This window comes from Strix aluco, chromosome 1 (genome assembly GCF_031877795.1).
Source record: "Strix aluco isolate bStrAlu1 chromosome 1, bStrAlu1.hap1, whole genome shotgun sequence".
Taxonomy (NCBI): Eukaryota; Metazoa; Chordata; class Aves; order Strigiformes; family Strigidae; genus Strix; species Strix aluco.
The window spans coordinates 54,663,555-54,688,463 of NC_133931.1; the positions used below are offsets into that span (position 1 = coordinate 54,663,555).

The 24,909-nt window shown below is 38.0% G+C and overlaps 1 protein-coding gene across 1 annotated transcript; it reads right to left on the bottom strand.

Annotated features, from left to right (window-relative positions):
- Positions 1-1,523: 1,523 nt before the first annotated feature.
- On the bottom strand, positions 1,524-24,870 carry AKAIN1 (A-kinase anchor inhibitor 1; the record flags this gene model as incomplete). The annotated part of the gene is made up of 3 exons (XM_074826522.1): positions 1,524-4,456; positions 24,170-24,225; positions 24,809-24,870. Coding segments are annotated over 3 exons (309 nt in total), but the record flags the coding sequence as incomplete, so codon positions are not given.
- Between the last annotated feature and the right edge of the window lie 39 nt (positions 24,871-24,909).

Here is a 24,909-nt window from a genome sequence, read left to right on the forward strand (position 1 = left end):
CTGCCTGGCAGACGGGAACAGCTTAGAAGCAAATGCATTTAAAATACGTATCTATTTCTTGGTGTTCCCCAGAGCACTCACACACAGCAGGTATGTGTGCTTGTCCATTCAGTCTTAAGGATTAAAGAAATTGTTGGTCATGTTGACTAAATCCAGGGCAGATACAGTGGTCTTTAAAAACCAAAGCCTGTGTGTGCATCCACCAGGTTGTGTGAATGAAGCTCTGGAAGTAGAGAAAAGAGACTTTAATTCTGCTCCCCTTGAAAGGCAGGATAGTGCAAATTTAATATCTATTAGGCCTCAGAGAATCCCTTTGTTCTGGAAAACTCAAAATAGGAAAAAATGTTCTACCAGGGTTTATCATGAAGCACCAAAAGCCAGCAATGAGAAAACCAATCCATTAGAAACCAGACTGCTGTTTGCTCCTCACTGAGTGTCAGGTGAGGAAGACATTATCAGCAGCTCGGGTTTTCCCCCTCACTCCCACAAACTTGAACAAGTTGATCCCTGTGTTGCAGGAGCCTGTTGAGAGAAATTAGGCTATGCCAATATTCAGGTTTTCATTAATTTAATTTCTTCTCAGACCTGAGTGGGTAACCAAGAGAGTTAGAGGGAATCCCACATCCCTTCAGTAATTTATTCTACCCCTTCTTATCTTTTCCCCTGATTAAACTTTTTTAGAAAAGCCTTCAGTAATGACACATTAACCCCTGTATTTAATATTATGACACATTTAAAGAACAACTGCAGCATATTTTATGGTAGTCATATAGAGAATAGGTACATAGTTATTTTTATATACTTACCATTGTAGACATACTACATTCTGAGACACTAAAAAAGGTCATAAAAAAAATCAGACACAACATGAGTAGAGACTGTTAGATTTTTAGGTGCACTGTTTAATACTGAGTAAATATTCAAGGATTTCCAATCTTAACTATAATATTATCACAGAATGCTTTTATTTTTCTGAAATTATGAAATTAAAATGGCTGTTTCCAAGTCACAATTGATTTTTTTTAAATTTATTTTAGAGCAGGGATTTCCAATTGTAACCATGCAGAACCAAAAACTTTATAAAGAATAGTATTTAGTAATCTCTTACAACATCCTGCTGTGGCCACATGAATTTCCATTTAGGCGTTGCTGCTTGATTACCTTACAAAGAATACCGCAAGTATGGTATTAAAATTGAGATAATCAACCTGAATGAAGACATATCGAACACAGTGCAGATAGCCACAGACTCCCAAGTCTTCTCATGAAAGTTGTGATAAATGTGCTTTCACATGTTTGTGCATCCTTCTACTTGCCACTGATAAGTGCTAAAAGGTGGTGAGTTTAAATACAACGGATAGCATTTTGATTGTCTTGTACTTTTAAGATATGAATTATTGTGCTGAATAATGCAGTCATTACTACAAACTTAATGAGCACATTGCTTGCTTCATAAGATTGTCTAGTGAATCTGAAAATTGCTTCCCTCCTTTTGACAAGAGAAACCAGAGACATGTAAGGTATTAAGAGTTTCTTTAAGAGTTTTTTTATTTGTAATCAGACCTGCATCACATCTGTAATAATTTCTATAGTCTGTATTTTCTCCAGAAAATATAATCTGTCAGTGAAGATACCAAAAATACCCGCTTTCACCATGTAGTAAGCATATAACAAGCCAAGGGTAAAGTTTTCTTTTGTGCAGTTCTCTCACATGCGGTACAGATCTCAACTACATATCCTGGTTACAAGTGGTGTGCAGAACACTCTTTGTCAATAGCAGATACTAAATGCATGCCTTAATTTAGGGACATATGTACTATAGATAGGAGACACGTGATTTGTCTCTCAGGGAAAACTATGTTATTTAAGCTACAGTTTTTGTTTTTACTTGATAGGAGACCATAGAAAACTTCCTCAAGGCTCTGTTAGGCTTCCTACCATTTTTATCTTTCCGAGATATTATACTCCTGACAGCACTAAAAATGATGGGACATGATTTAATGGTGGAGTAATAGTGTGTCTAAAGGGGCTAGGACAGTAAGGGGATATTGCAGAAGAGCATAGTGGGAGTAGGAATGGAATAAGTTCATATGAAGCCTGGATTCACCAGTTTTTGAATTTCCTCTTTTTCTAATATGATGATTTAAAAACAAAATTGGACATGCAAACAAGTTTCCAAACTACACAAAGATTATTAAAATAATTACCAGGAACATAAAAAAAAATAGACACACTGCAAATTTCTGGAGACAAAAAGTGTTAAAAAAAGTAGAATAATCCCAAAGAAATGGGGATTTTGCTGTTCTATAGCTCTCCTTCCTACAGCACTATAGGTGAGTCCATGGCAAAGACCATTTTGCACCACAGAGTCTCTCACAACAGGCTTGCTCTGCCTCATCCACTAGACTTGCCTGCCCATCAGCCTCAGAATTGAATAATTAATCATGACCAGTTTTCTTAGGCTCTCGGAAAGTGAAGATGCAAAGAGTGCTTAGAAAAAGGCTACCTTCCAACCAAGGTCAACTGATGAAAAAGCTAATGGTAAAAAAAAATTACTATTATGACAAACACACACAGGCCTCAAGACCCAACTACTTCCACCTTTCAAGGTTTGCTTGGCTGGAAAATTTCACCCAGTGTCTACAGAAGTGAACCAACTCTGTAGCTGCAATCCAAGTCAGTTTTCATTATTAGAGGATTTAGAACTTTAATCATGTCGAATTCTTCTTTGTATTTTTAAGTGAAAGAAGATTGAGCTAAATGATTATTTGGTATGAGTCAGTGCTGTTAAATTAAAAAAAAAAAAAAAAAAAAAAAAAAAAGGGAACCAAGCAAATTTCAAAGGCTTAATATTACAGTATGTGGGTATTTATGACTAAGCCTCCAGCTATGAGAAAAAAATCCTGAAATTGTTTAACACAAGCAGTAGGACGCAGTAATAGCCTATTACTTAAACAAGTCTCTTTGAGAATCATCTGAGTAGAAAAACAAGTAAGAAAGTTTGTCTCCTTTGCAGATCCTGTGCACTTGCTTCTCTATATTTCTAGGTGCATTACTACAAGAATTCAATTGAAGTACAGCTACAAGCCATTTCTAGAATTAAATATACTGTTATTCATTTCAGATGTATAATAGTGCAATCATCATTACAGTAAGGGAGCGTAAAAGTGAAAGCTACATTTATTTAATTTGTATTTTTAGGAACATCATGGATTTCTTCAGCTATATAGAGCAGTTAAAGGATAAATTCGGGATTACCAGCTTAAAGCAGTGCTATTTAAGGTGAATCTATGTAACAATTGCAAACATCTAAAGTCACTTTATGGCCAGCGGGTGAGAAATATCTACCATGACAGAATTCAGACACAGTATATTTCCATCCTTTAAGATATTAATAAATTCAACCCCCCCTTTTCTTTTTTTTAAGCCACTCCAGTCTTCATTTTCTATAAATCAAGTCCCAGCAAAGTTGCAAAACTGAAGGAAAAGCTGGCAAAGTCCATATCAGCACATCAGTTTCTCTTCTTTCAATATCAAGAAAATTAAAAGGAATAGTTGAGGCACAAGTGATTTCTACGCAGAAGTATAGAAGTATTTCAAATAAGTAGACTAAAGCTTCAGTACTTCTTTTAACTTCTTTTAAAAAAGACATAGATCATAGGTTTATGATCACAGTCATAGATCACAGTCACAGCAGTCTTACTGGACTATTTTTTTTTTTCTCCCAAGATGAAAAAAAAAATTGGTTCATGGAACTTACCAAAGCCCCTTTATACTGCCATTTCACACAGTCCATGTTTAATCAAAGCAAAGTACAAACTCGTGCTTCAAGGCAGCCTGAAAGCATTCTGCTACACTCAACAGTAAACTATTTCTTCGGTGAAGACAGCTTCAGTGAACCCAGTAACTCAGAGAAGAGTCCGTTCAGCTGAACTGACATAGATGTTGCACGCAGAACTTACATGAAAGTGCACTGACAACAAGCTTTTGAGAATAAGTCCATATCATAAGAGCTTGTGCTTGAAACTACTTTTATAGCTATGGTTATTGTTTCTGTCAAGAGGCACTGCATGAATATGGAGTTAGTCATCTAATGCACTTAATATTTCTCAGCTGAGGACTATTGCAGCTTTACCCTATGTCTAGGTGTGATTATACTTTGGTTTGCTTTACAACAGTAACATTGCACTAGCAATACAGCTGATACTAAAGAGAAGGCTGAAAACACTGCAGACCGGAGGACTGAAAACAACCAACCCACTCCTTTACTTTTTTTCATGCTTCTTGGTTAATTTTCCTCTTTCTAGCTGGAGGCTTGTACCGCTGTTTGTTCGCTTCTCCTTTTGCTGGCTCTCCTGGGAAACTTGCTGCACTGCTCGGAGGATAGCAGTCTGCACAATCTGCTTGCTGGCATTCTGCAGCTTAACTTCATCTTGTTCCGTCCCTGGCTTCTCACCTGCCAGAACCAAATGACAAAGAAAGGCAACTAAGCATTTGTGGCTACTCTGTAAACACCTGAAGGACAGAAAAACAGGAGAAAAAAAACAACTAAACAAAACCCACAGAGTGCTTGGGAACAGCTTATTATATAGGGAACCTGCTAATACAGTAGATGATGAAGTAGGGTAGAAAGTGCCACTGTGTACTCAGCACTACAGGACTGAATGAAGGGGGAGACTTTGAGTCATCCAGCTCCGTTACCCACTTCCCAGCTCTGGGGACAGCTGTGGCTTCACAGCTGAAACAAGCACATCTGCATTTTGTAGCAAGACAGGGAAAGAGGATTTTCTCATCCAGCTGTGAATCACATCCTTCTAGACTTGAGCTGTGCTTCTGGATGGGCAATTGGACTTCATTTTGCAAGCCTGACATGTACTCCCTCACAACCATACAAAGAAAAAGCTGTTTCATTAACATTTCTATTTACTTTTCCTTCAGATTAAAAGCCCTCATCCATCAAATTTCATTTTGACTTCAAGGTATGAAATTTTGTCAAGTGTCAGTCTATTAACCCTTAGCTACATTTGCAAAATACATATTTGCAAAAGCATTAAAAAATGCTCAGATTGTCAAAGGTGAAATAGGAAAAAAAAATATCCCACCGTCTATAGCAACCTGACAAATATGTATTTCTTATGTCACACTTCCTTGGTTTGCCAAAGTGCTAAAGTTTGGAGAAGAACAAAGTAATGTACTGTGAGTCCTGACATTTGGTAATGAAGAAGAGTAGTTTATGTTAAGAGGTTTCTCTTTGGAAGTATTTTGACTCCTAACACAAATGACAATTTGGCAGGACAACAAAGAATGCTGTGTAATGTTCTAAGTTGATCTTGATATGAAAAAAATAATTCTGAATTAAGGTAATGTAAGGTGATTGTCATTTGGGAAAATGTAGACTCAGTTGCTAATTGAAATGCTTAGGCTAGGTGCTTATTTACATCACTAGATTTGATTTAAAAGGTTTTTAAGATACTCATCTCACTTATTTCATAATTAACTTGTGCTCAAGTATTTTAAACGGGATTTGTATTTTACTGTCTATTTTAAAGCCATATATTAAGAATTATGTTTTCAGAGAAAAAAAACAGCGTATTAAAGGTCAGCTGCTTTTATGAGAAGTCCTCATGTGGATTTGTGAGAAATTCCCAATGTTCTTTAAGAATTTTTTGCAAGGAAATTTAAGATATAGACAAAAAATAGAATCACTCGTTTACCTTAAGAAAGACACTACTAAGTTCTGATACTTGAGGAGAGGGAAAAAGTCCTGCACCTGGGTCAGGACAATCCCCAATATCAATGCAGACCTGGTGGTGAATGTATTGAGAGCAGCTTTATGGAAAAGGACTTGGGGATACTGGTAGATGAAAAATTGGATATGAGCCGGCAATGTGTGCTCACAGACCAGAAAGCCAACTGTATCCTGGGCTGTATAAAAAGAAGTGTGGCCAACAGGTCAAGGGAGGTGATTCTGCCCCTCTACTTTGCTCTTGTGAGACCCCACCTGGAGTGTTGTGTCCAGCTTTGGGGCCCCCAATACAAGAGAGGCATGGATGGACCTGTTCAAGTGGAGAAGGGCCATGAAGATATCAGGGTGCTGGAGCACCTTCCCTAAGGACAGGCTGAGAGAGTTGGGGTTGTTTAGCCTGGGGAAGAGAAGGCTTCGGAGAGACCTTATTGTGGCCTTTCAATATATAAAAGGGGCTTGTAAGAAAGATGGAAAGAGGCTTTTTATTAGGGCCTGTACTGACAGGACAAGGGACAGGGGTTTTAAACAGAAAGAGAGCAGATATAAGGAAGAAATTCTTTCCTGTGAGGGTGGTGAGACACTGGAACAGGTTGCCCAGAGGAGCTGTGGATGCCCCCTCCCTGGCAGTGTTCAAGGCCAGGTTGGACGGGGCTTTGAGCAACCTGGTCTAGTGGAAGGTGTCCCTCCCCATGGCAGGGGGGTTGGAACTAGGTGGTCTTCAAGGTCCCTTCCAACCCAAACCATTCTGTGGTTCTGTGATTCCATGATCTGTGAACCTAAACCAACCACCAGCAGAATGATCACAGCTTACTCCGTGAGAAAGAAATAATTAATTATCTCCCATGTTTCTTTGAAAAGACTTTAAAAAATATACTTATTTCTATCATGCTCATATTATACATGTTCTGGCTAAAAGTAAAATACAAATGTGGCTTAATTCTATTGAAACTGAATAATTTTTTAAAAACCCTGCAACTGTACTGAGATAACAAAGTTTGTCTACAATTAAGAGGTTAAAACCATGAAAACTTAGAAAACATGGTTTAAGCTGGAAAAGCTGACTGAATGGAATCACTTGAATTCTTGGCACAATCAGCTCCCCTGATTCAGTTTGTTCCACTCCTCAGCACTTGAAACAGTGAATTTTTGATAAAATTCAATGTTACTTAAGAGTAAAGTACAGATATTTATTATTCAAATATGTACTCACTTTGTATTATACAACAAATTAGTCTTCTTGCTGGACTGAAAAAGATCAGCCAACTCAGCTGATGTTCAGAGATAATATATTAACAAAAGCATGGATAAACATGAAATTGCAAATACAGACTAGTATGGTGGTATGGACTATGAGGTTATACAAAATGTCAAAAATTTGCCAACACCTATAGCCATAAAACCGCCCTGAATTTATTGTTAAAAATATACTGTCATTAAGCATGTTAGTGTTGAAAATTACTCAGTTTTCTTTCATTAGGTATGCCTTATTATTTATTTGGTTCTTGTCACTTGATCTACAAAATCTGAACTTTAAATATTTTTATACTCGGAAGGTCATCCACAGCAACACCCAGTTGAAAAAAAGGACAGTTTTCCAGTGAATTTTTACCTGAGTTTATCATGGAGCAATGCCTGCCTAAAAGCACCACTCAGATAAGTGAGACCTCTAACTCATTAGATGGTTGTTTTATTTGCTGGCAAAACAAATCAAGAACAGAGAACCAAAAACCTCTGGATTATTTCTGCCCTGCTTCTGATGGTTTAGGTATACACAGAAAGGAAATAAGGCAGCTCAAACAAAATCTTAATAATTTTACATCTGTGTAACACAGGGTGATAGTAACCCAGGTAACAACAGCTAACTGGCTTTGGAAACGTAAAGAGTCAAAGGTGTTGGCCTGGGGTGACGTGACCAATGAGGTCATTGGCAATTCATGCTGACCATCTAAATTAGAAAGCAACAGTGAAAATAACAGCCCGTTTTGAGGAGGATATCTGACACTGTGAAGAGGTCTGAGCCTGCACTGGGACCATTACGTGTAGGAGCTGGACTGCCAGCCAGGATCCAGACATATCAAGCAGTTGGACAAGAACATCCAGCTCCCCTGGGTGTGTGGTGCCCATCACAGGTAGCCCATCTTGACATGATCCTGGGAAAATGGTTCTAGGTGACCCTGCTTGAGGAGGAGTTGGACAAGATGACCTTCAGAGATCCCTTCCAACCTCAAGCCTTCTGCATTCCTGTGATTCTAGTCAGTGAGACTGCCCTAAAACCCATTTTTCCACTTTCTGAAGGAGTAAACAGAAGTCTCTGAATAGTATCTCCACTATGTCCTCTTCTTCCAATTATTAATTTCAAGGAAAGCAGTTGGCACAAAGCTGTTTTCTGAGAAGCTCATTTATTGATATGCTGGACCTACTCTGAGCAAGAAGAGAGGGACTGACTACGGAAAGCAGAGATGACTCATGCAAGGATCCCAAAGGGACTAAGCTGGAACATATCTATCAAACCACTCCACCTTGCTGAAATACAGACTGCTGCGGACATAAACAAAGGCAGAAATTTGAGTGCTTATAGAATTAATCAGGCATTTTAAGAACTGCATATTTTCAATTAGGTAAAACAGAGACATCACTCCTGTTGTCTTTGCTTAGACTTGATGTTTACCTAATCAAAATATGAGTTACTAGAGTAACAAGATACAATTAATTTTTAGCCACAATTCTTTTAAGATTTGAAGAATAACTAATTTAATTAAAATTCCATGACAAAAGGTCACTTGAAGTAATTGCTGGGAAAACTTTCAGGATAGCAGAAACAGCATTCTGCCTATTAGTTATCCTAGTCTAATGACTACTACTTTCTCTTGATGTCAGAAAATCTTTCCTACTTATTCTCTATCTTTAAATGCTCACCTGGCTTATACAGGAACCCATCACCCTAATTCTGTAAATAGAGAACCGAAAAATCCAGGTTATGTGATGTTAAATGCAAGGTAGCAATTTTATCATTAAGACATAACAAATCCTCTTTAGCATGTTTTTATTACCTTATCTTTCACTTGTTAAGTTTTATGCCACTAACATAGCAGATGAAAAGTAATTTGCAAACTCCAGGTTGGTTCTGCAATCTAAAGTATAGTTTGAGAGATTTAAAAAAACCTCAAAATCTTAGACTGACTGCAGGAATCAGTCACACATTCCACTTTCATTTAAAACTAGTGCCAGTATCAGTACCTTGAAATTCCCTTGGCTTGCTTGAAGATGTTCCCCATGAAGAAAAATACGCTAGCACTTTGGAAAAAGAATAAAAGCATTTAAAGTAGACTCCAAGTATTCGTTTCAATTACTAGAACTAATATTAGTTTAAATTCAAAAACATCTTGTGTGAAAGCCTTTACATTCTCTGTGATATTTCTGGACTATGGAATATGCCTAGAAAAGTATAAATGGAAAATGATAGCTATAGAGAAAGAACATTTAGCACAGATTAAGTCTTGAAGAGCTTCACTCCAGTTGCACATGGACCTTCTCTCATTTACTCACTACACTTTCTTCAAAGCATCCTGAGTCACTTCCTTTCCAGCCTGCAATCAAAGTAGTCTCCTGCACTTTCTGTTGATATCCCCTGTGCTTTCTTCCCTTTCAGCTTGCTACACATTAAATTTAATATGCCTTATAAACACTCCTACTAAGTAACATTCAACAACAGGTCATTTGTTTGAATCAGCAGTTAAGTTCTCTACCATATCTTTTCACAGGATTGTTTGGAATACTATCATGAAGCTAAACTACCACAGGCATGACCTTGCCCTTGCAAAGATTCAAGTCCATCCCAGATCTACTAGTGCTGGCAATAAACTGTGGGGGAATGAGACACCTTTCATTGGGTGCAGAATCAGTGATTTAGAAGGAAGCAGAAGCAACGTTTCTCACATGGAAAGAGAGCAGGGACTGAACAGTGAATGAGCTGTGTTAGGAAGGAATTTTAGATTCTTGGAGAACATAGGCTAGAAATAATTTATCCCATAACTTTTGAGAAGACATTAGTCATGTATGAGCATGCATGACCATGATTGTATATCCAGTCTCAGGAAACTTCTACTGTCCCTCAGTTATCCCTTTTGCTTCTTCACCTGTATGATGTTACTGCTTTTCTCAGATGAAAAAGAATGCCTTTAATTTTAATTCAACTTTCCTCAAAGCATGTAACATTTATGCAGCTCATCATGTCTTTCTGCAGGTTAGGTCTCATTCTGACTTGAGACAAAATACAAATATTGCATTTGAAGATAACAGCTTAGCTTATATGACAGGTTCCATGAATCTTAAGGGCAATGCACCAGAGGTCAAAAGTTCATGTTCTGCTTCACAGGAATAACAAATGCAGTTTAATTCCAGAAAATGAATAATACCACTAAAGTTGTTCTTACAGAAAAAAAAAAAAAAATTGTTTGTGTAAACAGCTTTGAGCTTAACCATATCTAAAACTAACAATAAAAATCACATTCCTCTAAGCAAACTTCTGAGCAAATACAGAACTCACAATTACCCAAAATGTATTCCCCCATTAGCTACAATTTTAATTCATGCAAAATTTCTGAAGCTGAAAGCAAATATTTGAAGCAAATATTCTTTCTTCATTTTTTACATGAGATTATGCAGGTATAGCCTTTAACCAGAAAATTTACTGTTTGTTTTATCAACATATTGCTTTGGATTGAAATAGCTAACCATTATATTATTTTATGCAGCATTGCAACATTAGAATTATTTTTCTCACTATTAATAAAAATTAATAATAAGCCAATGAAAATACTGTTCTCCAGTAAATCTATTTCAATTCTATTGAAAATTACTACTGTGAATTTTATAATCCAACTCACAGGACTAAACGGAATAGAAGTATAAGTAAGCAAGACTGTGATGATAAGACTTCATCACAAGATCCAGTATGGATGCATGGGAGCTGTATTTATGGAAAAAAGTTACAGGGTATTACCTAAGTTGTGTTTATAAACTGTAGATCTTTCAAAAAATTAAAGAACCTGGCAAGTTTGTAATGACATAATGTATGTGTATATGTTGTAGTAATTACCAGTAACATTTTTTTTCATTGATATTGATATTCTTCTACTACAAGAAATGAAGTTCAGTTCTTTAACCTCCCCCCATTGGTATTTGGCAGTGACATATCTCTCCGTCTTTACAGCCACAGCATGGAAGTTCCATGTGAGCCTCTTCTGGCAAATACTTTGTAACCTGTGAATTGAAATGGTTGAAGAAGTCTCCTTCTTTGATTTGCTTTATAGGTTCGTGCTAGGATTTCAGCACTAGAAGCCTAATCTGAAGAAGAGATATAAAATATGAGGCTGTATATTATCCATAATCAAGAAATGTTGATGAGTCATGTTAATTATATCCAGAATGAATGGACACGGCAGTCAGCCAGGGCTGAAGGCTTTCCAACACATGCACAAACCCAACTTCACGCATGAGTGTCATTAAGCTATCTACAGGACTAGAGACCCTCAATGTCAGTAATGATGCCAGTTCAGAGACCTCATGAAAAGGTCCTACAACGAAGTTTTAAATATAATCTTAAAAAAAATTAAGTAAGAAATACATTCTTAACTGTATTAGAGTTAATTCTGTCCAGTACTGTTTCTCATGCTCTAAAATGGATCCTTGTGAAGTCCTGACTGATCAAGTATTGGAGGGCAATACTCAGTTGCCCTGATTCTTTGAGGAAGAAGGGACGACACTGAATGTATCAGAATAGCTAAAAGTACTTTCATGTAGGATTGTAAAGGTGTGTAGGGAATTTTAACACCCACTTTCACTAGAAAACTAGTGAAGTTATATTTTCTGCCCTAATCTCATTCCTTAACTCCTTAACTCCTGCCGTGCAACCAGCACAAAAGAGGAACTGTATCAGGAAGGGGGCCAGCACAGACTACTTTGCTCTTCAAAACAAATTAGAAGAATGAAGCAGGAACAGCCTTGCTCTGAACACAAATCCAGGATGAATGGAAGGGTGAAGAACAAGAGCAGAAATGCAGATAGGCTGTTTCAAAGGACATAATAATATCTCCAGAGTAATACTTCATGGTGCCTTTTTTATCCAGACATTAGCTGTATCTAAACTGAGTATTCGTAAACTTCCCACTGAGTTCTGCTTTCTTAAAAGAAAACAATATCTGGAAACCTCTTTGGTTTGTTTGCTATATAAAAGTTATCCTTTTAAAGACTCCAGTGAGTTATTTAATACTATTTGAAATATACCAGCCAAAATGAAGCTTCCAAAGTTTATTAGATTAAGAGGTTGTTGGAATCTACAGATACATTATCTATTCTTAAGCATTTTCTCAACATGTTTTAGCAAGATTTCTTGCCATACCTTAATAAGATTAACTAAAAACAGATTATACATTTCAATCTATATATTTTCTAGATATTTTCACATATAGCAATAAATTCACTCCTTAAGGACTCTGTCTTTCCAGCTTTGAAGACTCGATTTAGTTCACAGTAGTAGTCACTGAAAATTCTGCCACACCCAAACCCATAAGCACGATACTCAGATTTTGGTCCCAGAAGGAAAATTTCTGGATCTAATTCTGTAAACTATCATTAATGCAGAGAAGGGTTTTTAATTCCTAGGCTAGAGTTCAGTGTATTCAGTGTAAATAAGATACTTCCTAAAGAGCATCTGGGACGAGCTGCTCCGAAGTTAATGAAAAACTTTAGTTCTCTTCATCTGTACAATTTCACCATTTCTTTTAGGGAACACACTTCAAATACTGAAATAAGGAATCACTCTGCACCAAATGCTGTGCTTCTCCCATGGAGGGAGAGGTCCAATGGCACAGATACAGGTGACCCACATGTCATCTAACTCCCTCTGCCTTCTATTTTCTACTGTTAGGTGCTCAGAGATTCCTAGTCAAAAAGAAAACATAAAGCACAGAAAGGTAGGCAAAATTTAGGCCTTCTGAATCTGTATCAAAAACCTTGTACTGAAATATCTAGCTTTGCTAGGTGTTAGAAGACTTTTGTTACCCACCACTGTATAGCGAAGTGAAAGGAAAGTTTTCAATGGGGGCATATTCCACTAGTGAAGGTTTATTTTGCTAGCTGCAATGCTTTATGGGTTTTGGTCTTGAAGAACTATGTACAGGTTAATTAAAATTTGCAATATCTGAACCTGGTTTTTTTTCTTAAGTGAAGAAAATAAGGAAGAGGTTATGTAACCTGTCAGAAGCCAGCAAATCAGTGAAAACATCCTGCTATATTTTAGATGTATTTCAATTTATATGAGATTATTGAGAGTCTAATTTCATAAATTGTCTCGTTAAACCTCAGTTGAAGCAGAGCCCTTCCTTATCTCTAAAGCCCTTCCTCGTCTTTAAAAAAACCAGAACACCCCCGCCCCCAAACCCTATATTTGCACATGCACAAAAGAGTATAGAAACTTCCCTGATTATTTTAGAATGTGAGTGGAGTTTGAAAGCTGTACATGAGGCTATTAGTAATTAAAGCTGAGATTTTATATGTGTATGTATATACACAAATTCACAAGAGAAAGTGAATCAAAGATTATACAAATTTAAAGTGCACTTTGAAAGAGTAAAAAACAGGATTTTTTCATAGCTGTAATCTTGATGGAATCTGTTTGCAACAAGATGCCATGACATGCTGTTTTCCCCTCTTGAAGCTAATTCTCTTAACTTCCCAGAGAAATATTTTCCACTCTATTAAGAAAATGTACTTCAAAACAAACTGTAATGTCAATCTGCAAGTATTTAACAGAAGTAGTAACGGATATGCATCCCCTCCGTACTGACAAATGGTGAGTGGATTCACTGATCAAAGTACAAAAATACAGTGTCATCATATCAAATATGCATACTACAAAGTGAAGCAAATGTAAGTAATCCACAGGAGATTATATTTGCCTTACCATTAGAAAGATATCTGAGTAGAATATGGCTCAATTTACTTCTTCAGGCAGAAAATTGCAGACTCTCTTGAAGAAGGAAGACAGCATCTTCTGATAACATGACTACAGGCATTTGCAGGGTCAGATGACAGCAGCACAGAGCTCACCTGCCCTGAATTCCCTGGCAAGGCATTCTAAAGGAACCTGAAGCATTTTATGGCTATTCAGGTCAGCTTTTCATTTCTGCTAACATCAGTAAAGACTCTGCCCCAATTGCAATCCCTCAAAAAATAATAAATCTTGTTCTGCAGGAGCTTGCAAATTATTAAGGAAAGAACATGCTACAAATGGATAACCAGTACTCAGATAATTTCAGGAAACCTATAAAGAAATTATTAATATGTAGCTTGCCAGGAATTTTTGCTTAACTTAGTATTTGTAAACTTAATACCATGGATTGTGTCCTTCATAAAAACCTTAATAGACAAGATTGAAGGTATAGGAATAAATCTATTCTACAGTAAGTGCATTTAATTTCCATTATCATGATAAAGCTTACAAGGCTGGAATCATCTTGTTTATGTCTATAACAAGTACAACAGAGAAATTAATCCAGAAGAATAATGATTTGGAGAGGCAAACCTTAGAGGTCAGTGTAAGTCATTCTTTTTACACATTCACCATTTGATTTTCCTGCTCAGTACACGGATCCCATACACAGCGCCAGTAAGGATTTTAATAATGACTGTATGACATTACCACCATCCCTCAACTATGAACAACTGCTTCAATATAGGCCACTACATAGCCACTGTGAAGACATAATTCTTTTCACTGCTAACCTGAATAGGATTCAACCCAGTGACATGCAAGTGAAAGGTGCCAGCCTCACTTGTTTAAGCCTTCAGTTATGTTAAAAATAATTTGAAAAAGTAAATTCTGTGCCAGTTTTTAACTCTATGTTGATTCATAAAGAAATATTGCACCTAGGACTGCTGACTACTTTTTAAACTTCCTAATTTCATCACATTTCTGAATACCTATGAATTAACTTTTTCTTTCACCTCATTAATGAGATATGTTAGTGGAGTTTCACAGCAGGGGAAAGACTGATGTGTCACTGGGGAGAGGTCAGCACAAGAAACAATTTTTCCTCAGCAAAAGGAACAAGAAATTTCCTCCTATATCATTTCTTCCTACAAGGCAGCAAACACTTTGAAGTATTGTTGAGAGCTCTTAGCTGCAGATACATTCAGTCAGATACATTTGGGGGGCAAGTGGCCTGCATACTCATACCAGCCACCACAAATCACAGAACCATCTAGGTTGGAAAAGACCTTGAAGATCATCCAGTCCAACCATTAACCTAACATTGACAGTTCCCAACTACACCATATCCCTAAGCGCTATGTCAACCCAACTCTTAAACACCTCCAGGGATGGGGACTCCACTACCTCCCTGGGCAGCCCATTCCAACGCCTAACAACTCATTCTGTAAAGAAATGCTTCCTAATATCCAGTCTAAACCTTCCCTGGCGCAACCTGAGGCCATTCCCTCTTGTCCTATCACTTATTACTTGGTTAAAGAGACTCATCCCCAGCTCTCTGCAACCTCCTTTCAGGTAGCTGTAGAGGGCGATGAGGTCTCCCCTCAGCCTCCTCTTCTCCAGACTAAACAACCCCAGTTCCCTCAGCCGCTCCTCACACGACATGTGCTCCAGACCCTTCACCAGCTTCGTTGCCCTTCTCTGGACACGCTCGAGTCATTCAATGTCCTTTTTGTAGTGAGGGGCCCAAAACTGAACACAGTGATCGAGGTGCGGCCTCACCAGTGCTGAGTACAGGGGCAAGATCACTTCCCTGTCCCTGCTGGCCACGCTATTTCTGATACAAGCCAGGATACCATTGGCCGTCTTGGGCACCTGGGCACACTGCTGGCTCATGTTCAGCCGGCTGTCAATCAACACCCCCAGGTCCCTCTGGGGAGACAAGGAAACCATTGTATCAGACTGCATAAGATCTGAAAAATAGTCTTGCCTGTAGCCTCTGAATTATGTCCATGACATGGTCTTTGTCAACACTAAGCTCACAAGAAAGAATCCTACATGTATATATTATTATAACTTGGGGGGTGGGGTGGTACTGCAGAAGTTGGAGCACTGGCAGAACATAGCACAGCAGTTAACAGGGACAAGGACTGTGCCCTGCTTTTCTACAATTGTTCTCGTGGGTGAAAGGCACTTCATAACCGAGAGCTCTAGAGTACCACACTCCGCGCAAACACTGGACATATCACAGAACAGGTTATCTTCAGAAAAATAGTTAGCAAAAAAGATAGCAAAGAAATTTCATGTCTTCACATCCCGCAGCACAACAGGTTTGTTGCCTTCCCAACTTTTCCACTAGAGATAAGGACTATTCAGACAAGCAAACACATCTGTTTCAGTGTGCAGCTGCTAAGTCTTCAATTGCAGTTTAATGAGATTCCTAAAATGTTTGGTCCAGGATGCGCTTCTAATCTTCAGTGTCATTATGCAAGTCTGCTATACTGCTCCTAGCTTAAAAATGTTAAGAACAGCTGTGCTGCTGAAAAGCTAGTTGAAAAGCTATTGGCGTTGCTACTGTAAGAAAAAGGTGCTGAGCCATGAATATTCTGACTTCTCTGATGTCTATCTTTAAACTTTAAGTGTGTTCACACATCTTTTTTTACATAGTGATACAAAAATGAGTTCTACCTCCTCCTCCTTCTTTTGGGATTGCAGGGTCATGAGTAAAGCCTGTGTGTTCCTAGTTATAGAGAAAATGTCAGGTAAGGAGGAATTCTTCAAATTACACTGAAAAATAACAGGATTCACCTGAAAGATGAAATTACACAATTCAAAGCAGATAGAAGCTTAAAGGATGGGAGTGTTCAGACACTGAAACAAGCTGACAATGTAAATGTTGCAATCTTTCTTGATGTACTCAGGTCAAACCCAATTCCTTTCTGAAAGATGTTATTTAGCCAAAACTACAAATTCCTATTCAAGCAAACACAGCTCTGTACAGTACTGACTGGGTGAAACAATGATGGCCTGCAATGATGAGACTCTATAATTTGATAATTTTTTATGGTCTAACATTATAGACTAAAATTCTCAAAGTATACTAAAATAATTCCTGAACTGATACTCTAGTGAGAGTTCCTTAGAAAACCCATTAGGTAGTTCAAATATCCTTAACTGGTTTCTAACTTTATTCCCAAGTTAGTTTTAAAAATGCAGGCCATCTTTGTGCTATATCAGTACATACACATAAGGGCAAAGGTCTAAGACATAAGTGTTTGAGTGACTCATGTGCAAAATAGAATCAGAAAAAAAAATCCTTGGAGCATGAAAAACACCTTTGTATCCTGCTTATTCAGGCAAGTCAGAAGTAAACAGTATTACTTTAAATTTTATTTTACCTCTCGACTTGAAAAAGTTTTAGGGTTGAAAATAAGCATGGAATATGGCCAAGGTAATTTTGGGGAAAAGTAACATAAAGTAATTTGTGAAGTAGTATGATATAGATTAGCAACATTTAAAATTGTTGTTAAATCTTACACGTTCCTTTAAAAATAAAAAATAGGATTATTATTGATCAGATAGCCTGATGCTGAAAGCGATCACTTCTTTGTAAACTAATGATGTGGTAACAGAAGAAAGCTTGCTGCATTCTATAGTTTTTGCTGATGATTTAGAACAAGTAAATGTTTTAATAACTCACCTTACAAGGACAGATATTTAATTTGTGGAATTATTTATAGTTACCAATCTTTTATAAGCTAATTTGGCAGTGATATTTTTTAAATTCTGGAATACACTATCTTCTGAAGTCTGCTAAGAAAATCTGCCACGTCAATGACGATGTCTCTTTGCTTTTTGACCAAATCCAAAACCCTTCAATTTTGATGCTTCTCTACTGCAGTCCCCTGCATATTTCCATCCTTACATCCGACAACCAGCAACACTTTTTTTGCCTACTTCTCAGGCTGCCTAAAGCAGTTCAATTCAGGAAAAGTAAAGAAGCTAAATTTTGCAATGTGTACTTTGTCTGCACTTTCATCATATGGATCACCCCCTGTTGTAAGGGTAGCACATCATGTCGGAATCCTCCAGGTAAAATGAGCTCCCAGAGATCTCATAGAGTTTGCATTGCATTTCCTATACAGCAGCCTATCATCAGTCAGACAGTACAATGAAGTGCAATCAAGCCCCAGTCAAATTAAACCAAGTAGGGAAAAATGTACTTTTCTCAGTTCCTTTTTCTGAAACAGACTCAAAGTTAATTTGAACTGGGTATGAAGAAAGATCACATATGAATAGCAGCTTTTTGTATACCTGTAAATAGCAATATACTGTCTAGAATGAACCAAAAAGTCCAGTTTTGAACATGAAATAGTGGCCTCCTTGTAACAATTTTGACTTATCTAGTTCAGTAATATCCAGGCTTGTTTTGGGGGTGGGACGTGGTGGTGACGGTGTTTATTTGTTTCTTTTGTGGGGTTTTGGTGGGAGGTGTAGGGTTGGGTATTTTTTACATAGTAGCTGGTTTTAAGATTTAGGGAAAAGAGCTGAAGAGGAAACTATTCAGTCAACAGACAGTTGGCTTCACCTTTTAAAAAGTATATTTAAACTTGGTAAGCTTCTACTTAACAGTTTATAAACATAGTACGATAATTCAGTACTCTGCAATAATGTATCCACTGCCGTAAGGAAGAGAGCATCATCTTATTTATATGCAAAGTCTTATCTTTATCTTCAGATAAGCAAATTCTATTATTTTTCTTGAAGAATTTCCTTCTGGTTGTTGTTTTCATTTCTTTTCTCCACCACCCTCCCAGAAGGATGTTTATCATTCTGAGTCTAACCATTTACAGTTAGAAAAATCTTTTTCTTCCTTGCCCCCCCCCCCCCCCCCCCCCCCCCAATGAACTGGAAAATAAGGTCATTCATCACAGTGAGATAAAATCAGAAAGTTGACTCAAGAAACAAAACTCAATTTCTTAGTAAACTTACAGAATTCCTATATCATATAACCTTAAGTACTATGAAGACACTAAAGATGTACAAAACCCTGTTGATTTTTTTTTTAAAGTATCTGGAGAAGAGACAATGCCAGGCCAGGGCTGATGAACATGAAGAAAAGCGATTAAAAAAATCTACTCAGACTTGCTCTGTCTGAATACAAGAGATTACCAAGCTGCTCTGATTACTTTATCATCTCTTTTGCAAATTCCCACTTAGGTACCCCATGTATGGTATGACAACATTTGCAAGGAAACCATGGGCTTTTCTTTGACTGAAAGCAGACAGAAAAAAAATGACTATACAAGACAGATTTTTTTTTTCTTTATGGATTAGAGTTGTGAAAAGAACAACTAATGTAATTATTAATGAGATTTGGGGTTTGTTCACTGTCAGCCTTTGAGGAAAATAAGCATGTTTTCATTATTTTAGAGGTAATCTCTTCCTGAAGTACTCCAGTCCCATGGTGCACTTCAAAAAATGAGTACAGTTAATGGTGACAGACTGTCAGATAAAAGGAGTTCAGAAAAGAGCCACTGATGCTGAAAGGTGTACTACAAAAAAGAGTGCCTGGTTCTATTAAGATAAATAACTTGGTCCCAATTTCAGAACACGGTGTACGGGAAAGTATCAAATTAGATAGCAACTGGGCAGTTAAAGAGACAAAATGAGCTTCTGATTGTTGAAAGAGGGTATTAGTTTCTCAGAAAAATAGACTTTGTTGAGTTATTGAGCTAGCAAAGTCAACCCCAAGATAATTTTTTTTCAATGAAGGTATAAAGCTTTTGGATTCTTATCCCTTCACAGACTGGATATAGAATTTCAAAGGAAGACAAAACTTCTGTTAGCTTTGCAAAACGAAGGTATTAATAGTTACTTATTGTTGAGCTGCAGCCTTTACTTTCCCCTTGTCTGTTGACCCAATATTTTTACTGACAATTATACATCTTTAAAGAAGCTAATTTCAAGTCATTTCACTACAGAAGATATCACGCATGACTTACACTTATATCCTGGAGCTACTGGGTCTCTCATCCCTTTCCAAACAGCAGACTGCCTATTTCCAAGCAGAATGTACCAAGACCAATGCAGATTCTCTGTGGCTTCCTTTCTTCTATGGTGTAGCACATATATATTACACAGCAGAGATTCTGCACCCTCGTAAAGTGAGGTCCTGCATTAGACACAAGTTCCTGCTGAAGTCTTCAATTTTGTTCCAATAAAAACTGAACAGAACAAACTTTTTGTTCTCTTCCATTTAAATACATAGAGGGTGGGGAATGGAAATTTGTAAAATATGTCCCTGAGTTGCAGAGATTGTCCCACTGGCAGCCACCGGGGTGGGTTCTGGGGGACACACGCACTCACTCTCCAGTCACTGCAAGGCCACATCCCCCTTCCTCACCCTTTTGTGCAGTCTGACAAGCACAGTCCCCTGCACGCATGCATAGGAGGCTCCTGTCCCTGACGGTAACCACAGGGGTGACCCTCACAACCTCTGGCTCCACAGCTGAACACATCCTCAGCCAAGCCACCTTCTCTGAAGCCGCCTGTCTCTGCTGGGTGGCAGCTCTGTCCCGCCGTTACCCCCTCCCCCGCAGCTCCCGGAGTAGCTCTCCGGCACGGCCGGGGCCTTCCCGCGGGGCTCCCCCCGGCCGAGCGCGGGAAGCGGCCGCCCTTACCTGGAGCGAACACCATGGTGCCCCCGGGGCGCGGCGCGGCCCCGCACCTCGGACAGCGCCCGGCTCCGCACCTCGGACAGCGCCCGGCCCCGCACCTCGGACAGCGCCGCGCCCGGCCCAGCACCGCGGACAGCGCCCGGCCCCGCGCGGCGGCGGCGGGCCGCGGTCCCTCCCTCCACACTGCGGCGGGGTGGGGGGGGGCAGCGCCCGGCCCCGCGCCTCCACCGCCCGCACGGACACGCAGGCACAGCCCGGGGACACGCTCTCAGGGAACCGTCACCGCCACGAGCCGTTGCCCTGCAGCGGCAGCAGGGGGAAGGGCAAAGAGGAGAGAGGTAACAGCGACCTGCCCAGCAGGGAGACCGGCTAATTGCTCCTAATTACCTCTCGGCAACAGCCCCGCTGCCTGACATGTCGGGGAGCGCCGCTTTCCCCACAAAGCTAACAGCCCTGCTAATAGGCTCCAGCGACACCGGACTTTATCACAGTATTCCAGTTTTCAAAGGTTCAAATGCCGAGGAATTTATACCTGTGACTTCACAGGCCTGTTAACCCTGCCGTACCGAACAGAAGTACTTTGATTTAAGAGGGAACATGAAAGCTTCAGCACATAAAAGATGCCCTCAGGGCCACAAGGTAAATAAATTAATGAGTAAGTAATAAAGAAGAGGAGGGCAAGCAGCAGGAGAAGACAAAACATTTTCCACCAGCTCCTACATTTCATGTTTAATTTGCTTTTATTTGTAAAAGCCATGCTCAGGTCTCCTGTGGACCCTGAACTTCTACAACAGAAGTGAGAGGCACAACCGCCAGATGGGACACAATTTAGAGAAATCAACTCTCCTATTTAAACCTGACCTGCAAGAGGTATTTTGAAAACTATTGATTATCATTGTAAATTAGAGAAAGTAGATTAAGGGGAAAAAAAAAAAAAAAAGCAGGAGTGTTTGCATGTAAATTTTTGTAATATGCAATACATTTCCCAATCACTTGTTCATAACCCACAGATATTCCTACAAGCCTATTTCATTCTCTTCATAGTCAAGCATTTCATACACACAGAATTCACCAATTAAACCTGGAATATTGTAAGTCTCCAAATAAGGCTTTATTCTTAAAATACAGATACAGAAAAGCACAGACCTGCTTAAATAATTCTGCCTATATACTTCATAAACTGGTATCTACTTCATAAACTGGTGACAGGTTTTTTTTTTCCTTTTTTTTTTGGAATACTACGCAAGATCATTTCTCCTTGGGAATACTTTCCAGATTTACCTTCACCTACCATTTCTAGTATCTGATTTCTGGATAATCCCCCTATTCCCCTTAGCAATTTCAGCTTCTTTACTGTCATTTGTTTCTCTCTCCTGTCTAATGTTTCAGATATTCAATTTCACTTCTCTCAGATGGCAACTGAATTAACTAACCCAACCATTATACCTCTGGCTGCTCAGAAACGGTGTTCCCTCTAAGAATGTTACTTCAAAAATCTTTATTCTAACCTTTTTTCATCTGTCATCATTCTCATTCACCTTAAGTCTGAGAACTAACAGGATACCTATGAACTGAATTAGAACACTTTCTAGTAGAAGTATTCCACATAAAATACAGAAAAGATTATGGTCAGCAATATTCAGCATACTTAAGAGAAAGGTGAAGGATACCCTATAATCTTTAGAAAATCCCGACTGAATCTGGAAAGACTGTAGGAAAACTTACACTGGTATTTTTTATGATGTATCTTATGTGGCCCCTACATACTTGATTCATGTGTTTAATGGAGATTCAGCCATCATGAAAAAAAAGATGTTAATCCACTTCTCTCAAAAAAAAAAAAAAATCCATTGGATATATCTTTATTACATATATCCTCGAAAGAAATTACGTGTGTGTTTCTAAGGGATTGGGTTTTGAGATGACGGAGCAGCTTGTCAAAAGATTTTCAAAACAGTAAATATGATTCGGTGATCTGAAAGTCTGTAAGTAACCTGTACAACTCTAGGTGGGTATCTGCAACTTGGTGACAGAATCTACGCCATTTCGGTGAAAGAGTACAGGTCGTCAACTCTAATGTTCTACGCACAGCTTGCTTTAACTGCTATCTCTGTTTAAACTAATAAATTACTCAAAAAAGACACTTTTTTTTTTTTTTTTAGAGTGTTTAGTTTTCTTGCTCAAATTAAAAGCTACCAGCAGTTAAATGTTTTCTGACAGAGGAAAATATGTTATCAAAAAGCATTTTGAGCTTCTTTTTTCATTTAATTAATTTTTGAATTTCAGATTCGGTCACAAGTTCAAATGCACAAAAATCACCAAAATACTTGCACAAGACAGTTCTGTAGTGAATTGTCACCTCAGAAAAAATGTGCTGTTAACGCAGTACAACCACCAAACAAAACAGTGCACTAATAATTATTCTCATTCAACTTCATATCAGTGGAAAACAACATCAGTTATGCCCAGTTATTTAAGAAAAACCCTGGAGAATGAAGCACAGTGGTAAAAAATGAGGTTATATCAATAAAATACAATACAAGGCCTTGTTCATTTAAAGATGTACCATCAATTTGTATGAAACAGAAAATATGAAAGCACTTACAAAAACATCTGTATATATTTTTATCAGTAATTATACAGTCCCCACCTAGTGTATCATTTAAGTTCTTACTGTTTGAGAGAGGAATTACTAGTTTCTGTATAAGATGAGGAGAGTTAAAAATTCTCTAGTATGTATCTTCAAAGATTTTTTTTTTAAGAACTCTTGACTTACTTAGAGGGTACTTTGTTGAGAAATTTAACATTTTTAGACAGTTACAAAAATCAAGTTGACTGATGTCACTTTAAATCATCCATTGCTACTCGTAATTCTGTGGTTTTACATCTGAAGTAAATCCTTTATTCTAATGGAGCTGAAAACAATTATTTGGTCACAGAGATGCAGAAGCTTAGTAAACAAGTTTTAAGGAAGAAGCCATTTTTACCTGATGATAATGTTTCAATGTTTTGTTAACAAGAATGTACAGCTAAGATTTTACATGTTACATTTTACACTCTCTTCTGGAAGAATCCTTTGGAAGTAATCACTTAAATATATATTAAAATATTTTATAATAAAATAACATAAAGGTATAAAAAGATAATCAGGAAGATTTCATATGTCTACATCAAATGCTGATTTTATATTTTATAAAAAGATTTCTCCCCAAGTCTGAGAATGAATTAGCTCTGAGCCTTTTTTTTTTTTTTTTTATTTCCTCACACACCTCAACATTAATAATCAAACCTAGCTCTTTTGGGAGGGAAGATTAATATGATCAGTAAACTGCTTGAACTACTTGATGTCTTTTGCTAAACTGGGTACTATCATAATCGTCTTCAAAAAGCAATTACAGTCACTGTCTCGTGGTTAAGCTTAACAATAAAAATCTTTACTAGCCAAGGTGCAACGCATTACATCCGAAACTGCAAGGAAATCGTTTAGAGGAAATAATTGTGACTGTCAGCAAGAAATATCTAAAATTATTTAGATGAATATTTGAAGTGTCAAATGGCAACTTGTATAGTAGGGATGATAATATTCAGTGTCCCAGATATAGACTAGAAAAATTACTGCCTCTGTGATTAATATGCCTCTAACAGACAGATGTAGGGAATAAACACAGAAAGAAAAAAAAAAAAAAAAAAAAAATCAAAATCTGGCAGAAGTACCATTCCCCTGAAAAATGAAGTAAATGAAAAGCCAGTTACCTTTCCGTGAGTACTCCAGAAGAATAGCAATGCACAGATTTCCAGCAGCCAGAGACCTTGAAAGCCAGCAGCGAGAACATGCAACATTTCCAGAGACAGGAAAAAGTGAATGCCATTAAAGATAAATTTCAATACATTAATCTATTAATTTTTCTTAATTAATCTGATAAGCTGCATCGTAGTCCAGGGCCGAGATTTACAAACATGGGTAAATTTTAGATAGAGTCTAGGAGAAACAGCTGCACAGTTTTGGGGTTTTTTGTTTTGTTTCTTAAGTATCACAAAGATGAGTCCACCCAGGACTTTTCTCAGAGCATGTAAGGAGATCCCAAAAGCCCCACTTCCATCTAGGGAATCTCTCTAGCTGATTACATCACCGCCTTCATAATATTTGAATGCCTCACACCTGTTAATGATTACCTTCCAACAGTCCCATAAGTAGTAAATTGGTATCTTTATGTTATAGATGGGAGTCAAAATTACAGAGAAGCTGAACCCAAAGCAAAAGCCAACCTATAAGAAACAAAGACCTAGATAAATTTAGGAGGTTTAAATACAAGACTGAATAATTCACCTAAAACATTACTATATACACCACTGTGAAAAAATCAGTGGAGCCAAAGTAATTGCTGCTCTGACCTGCCACACCTCTGTAGACAGCCAGTCCCTTCACTGAGACAGATGAATGAGTCACAGTCCAAAATTCAGAGCCTTTAGATCACACAGAAATTTTTTTACAC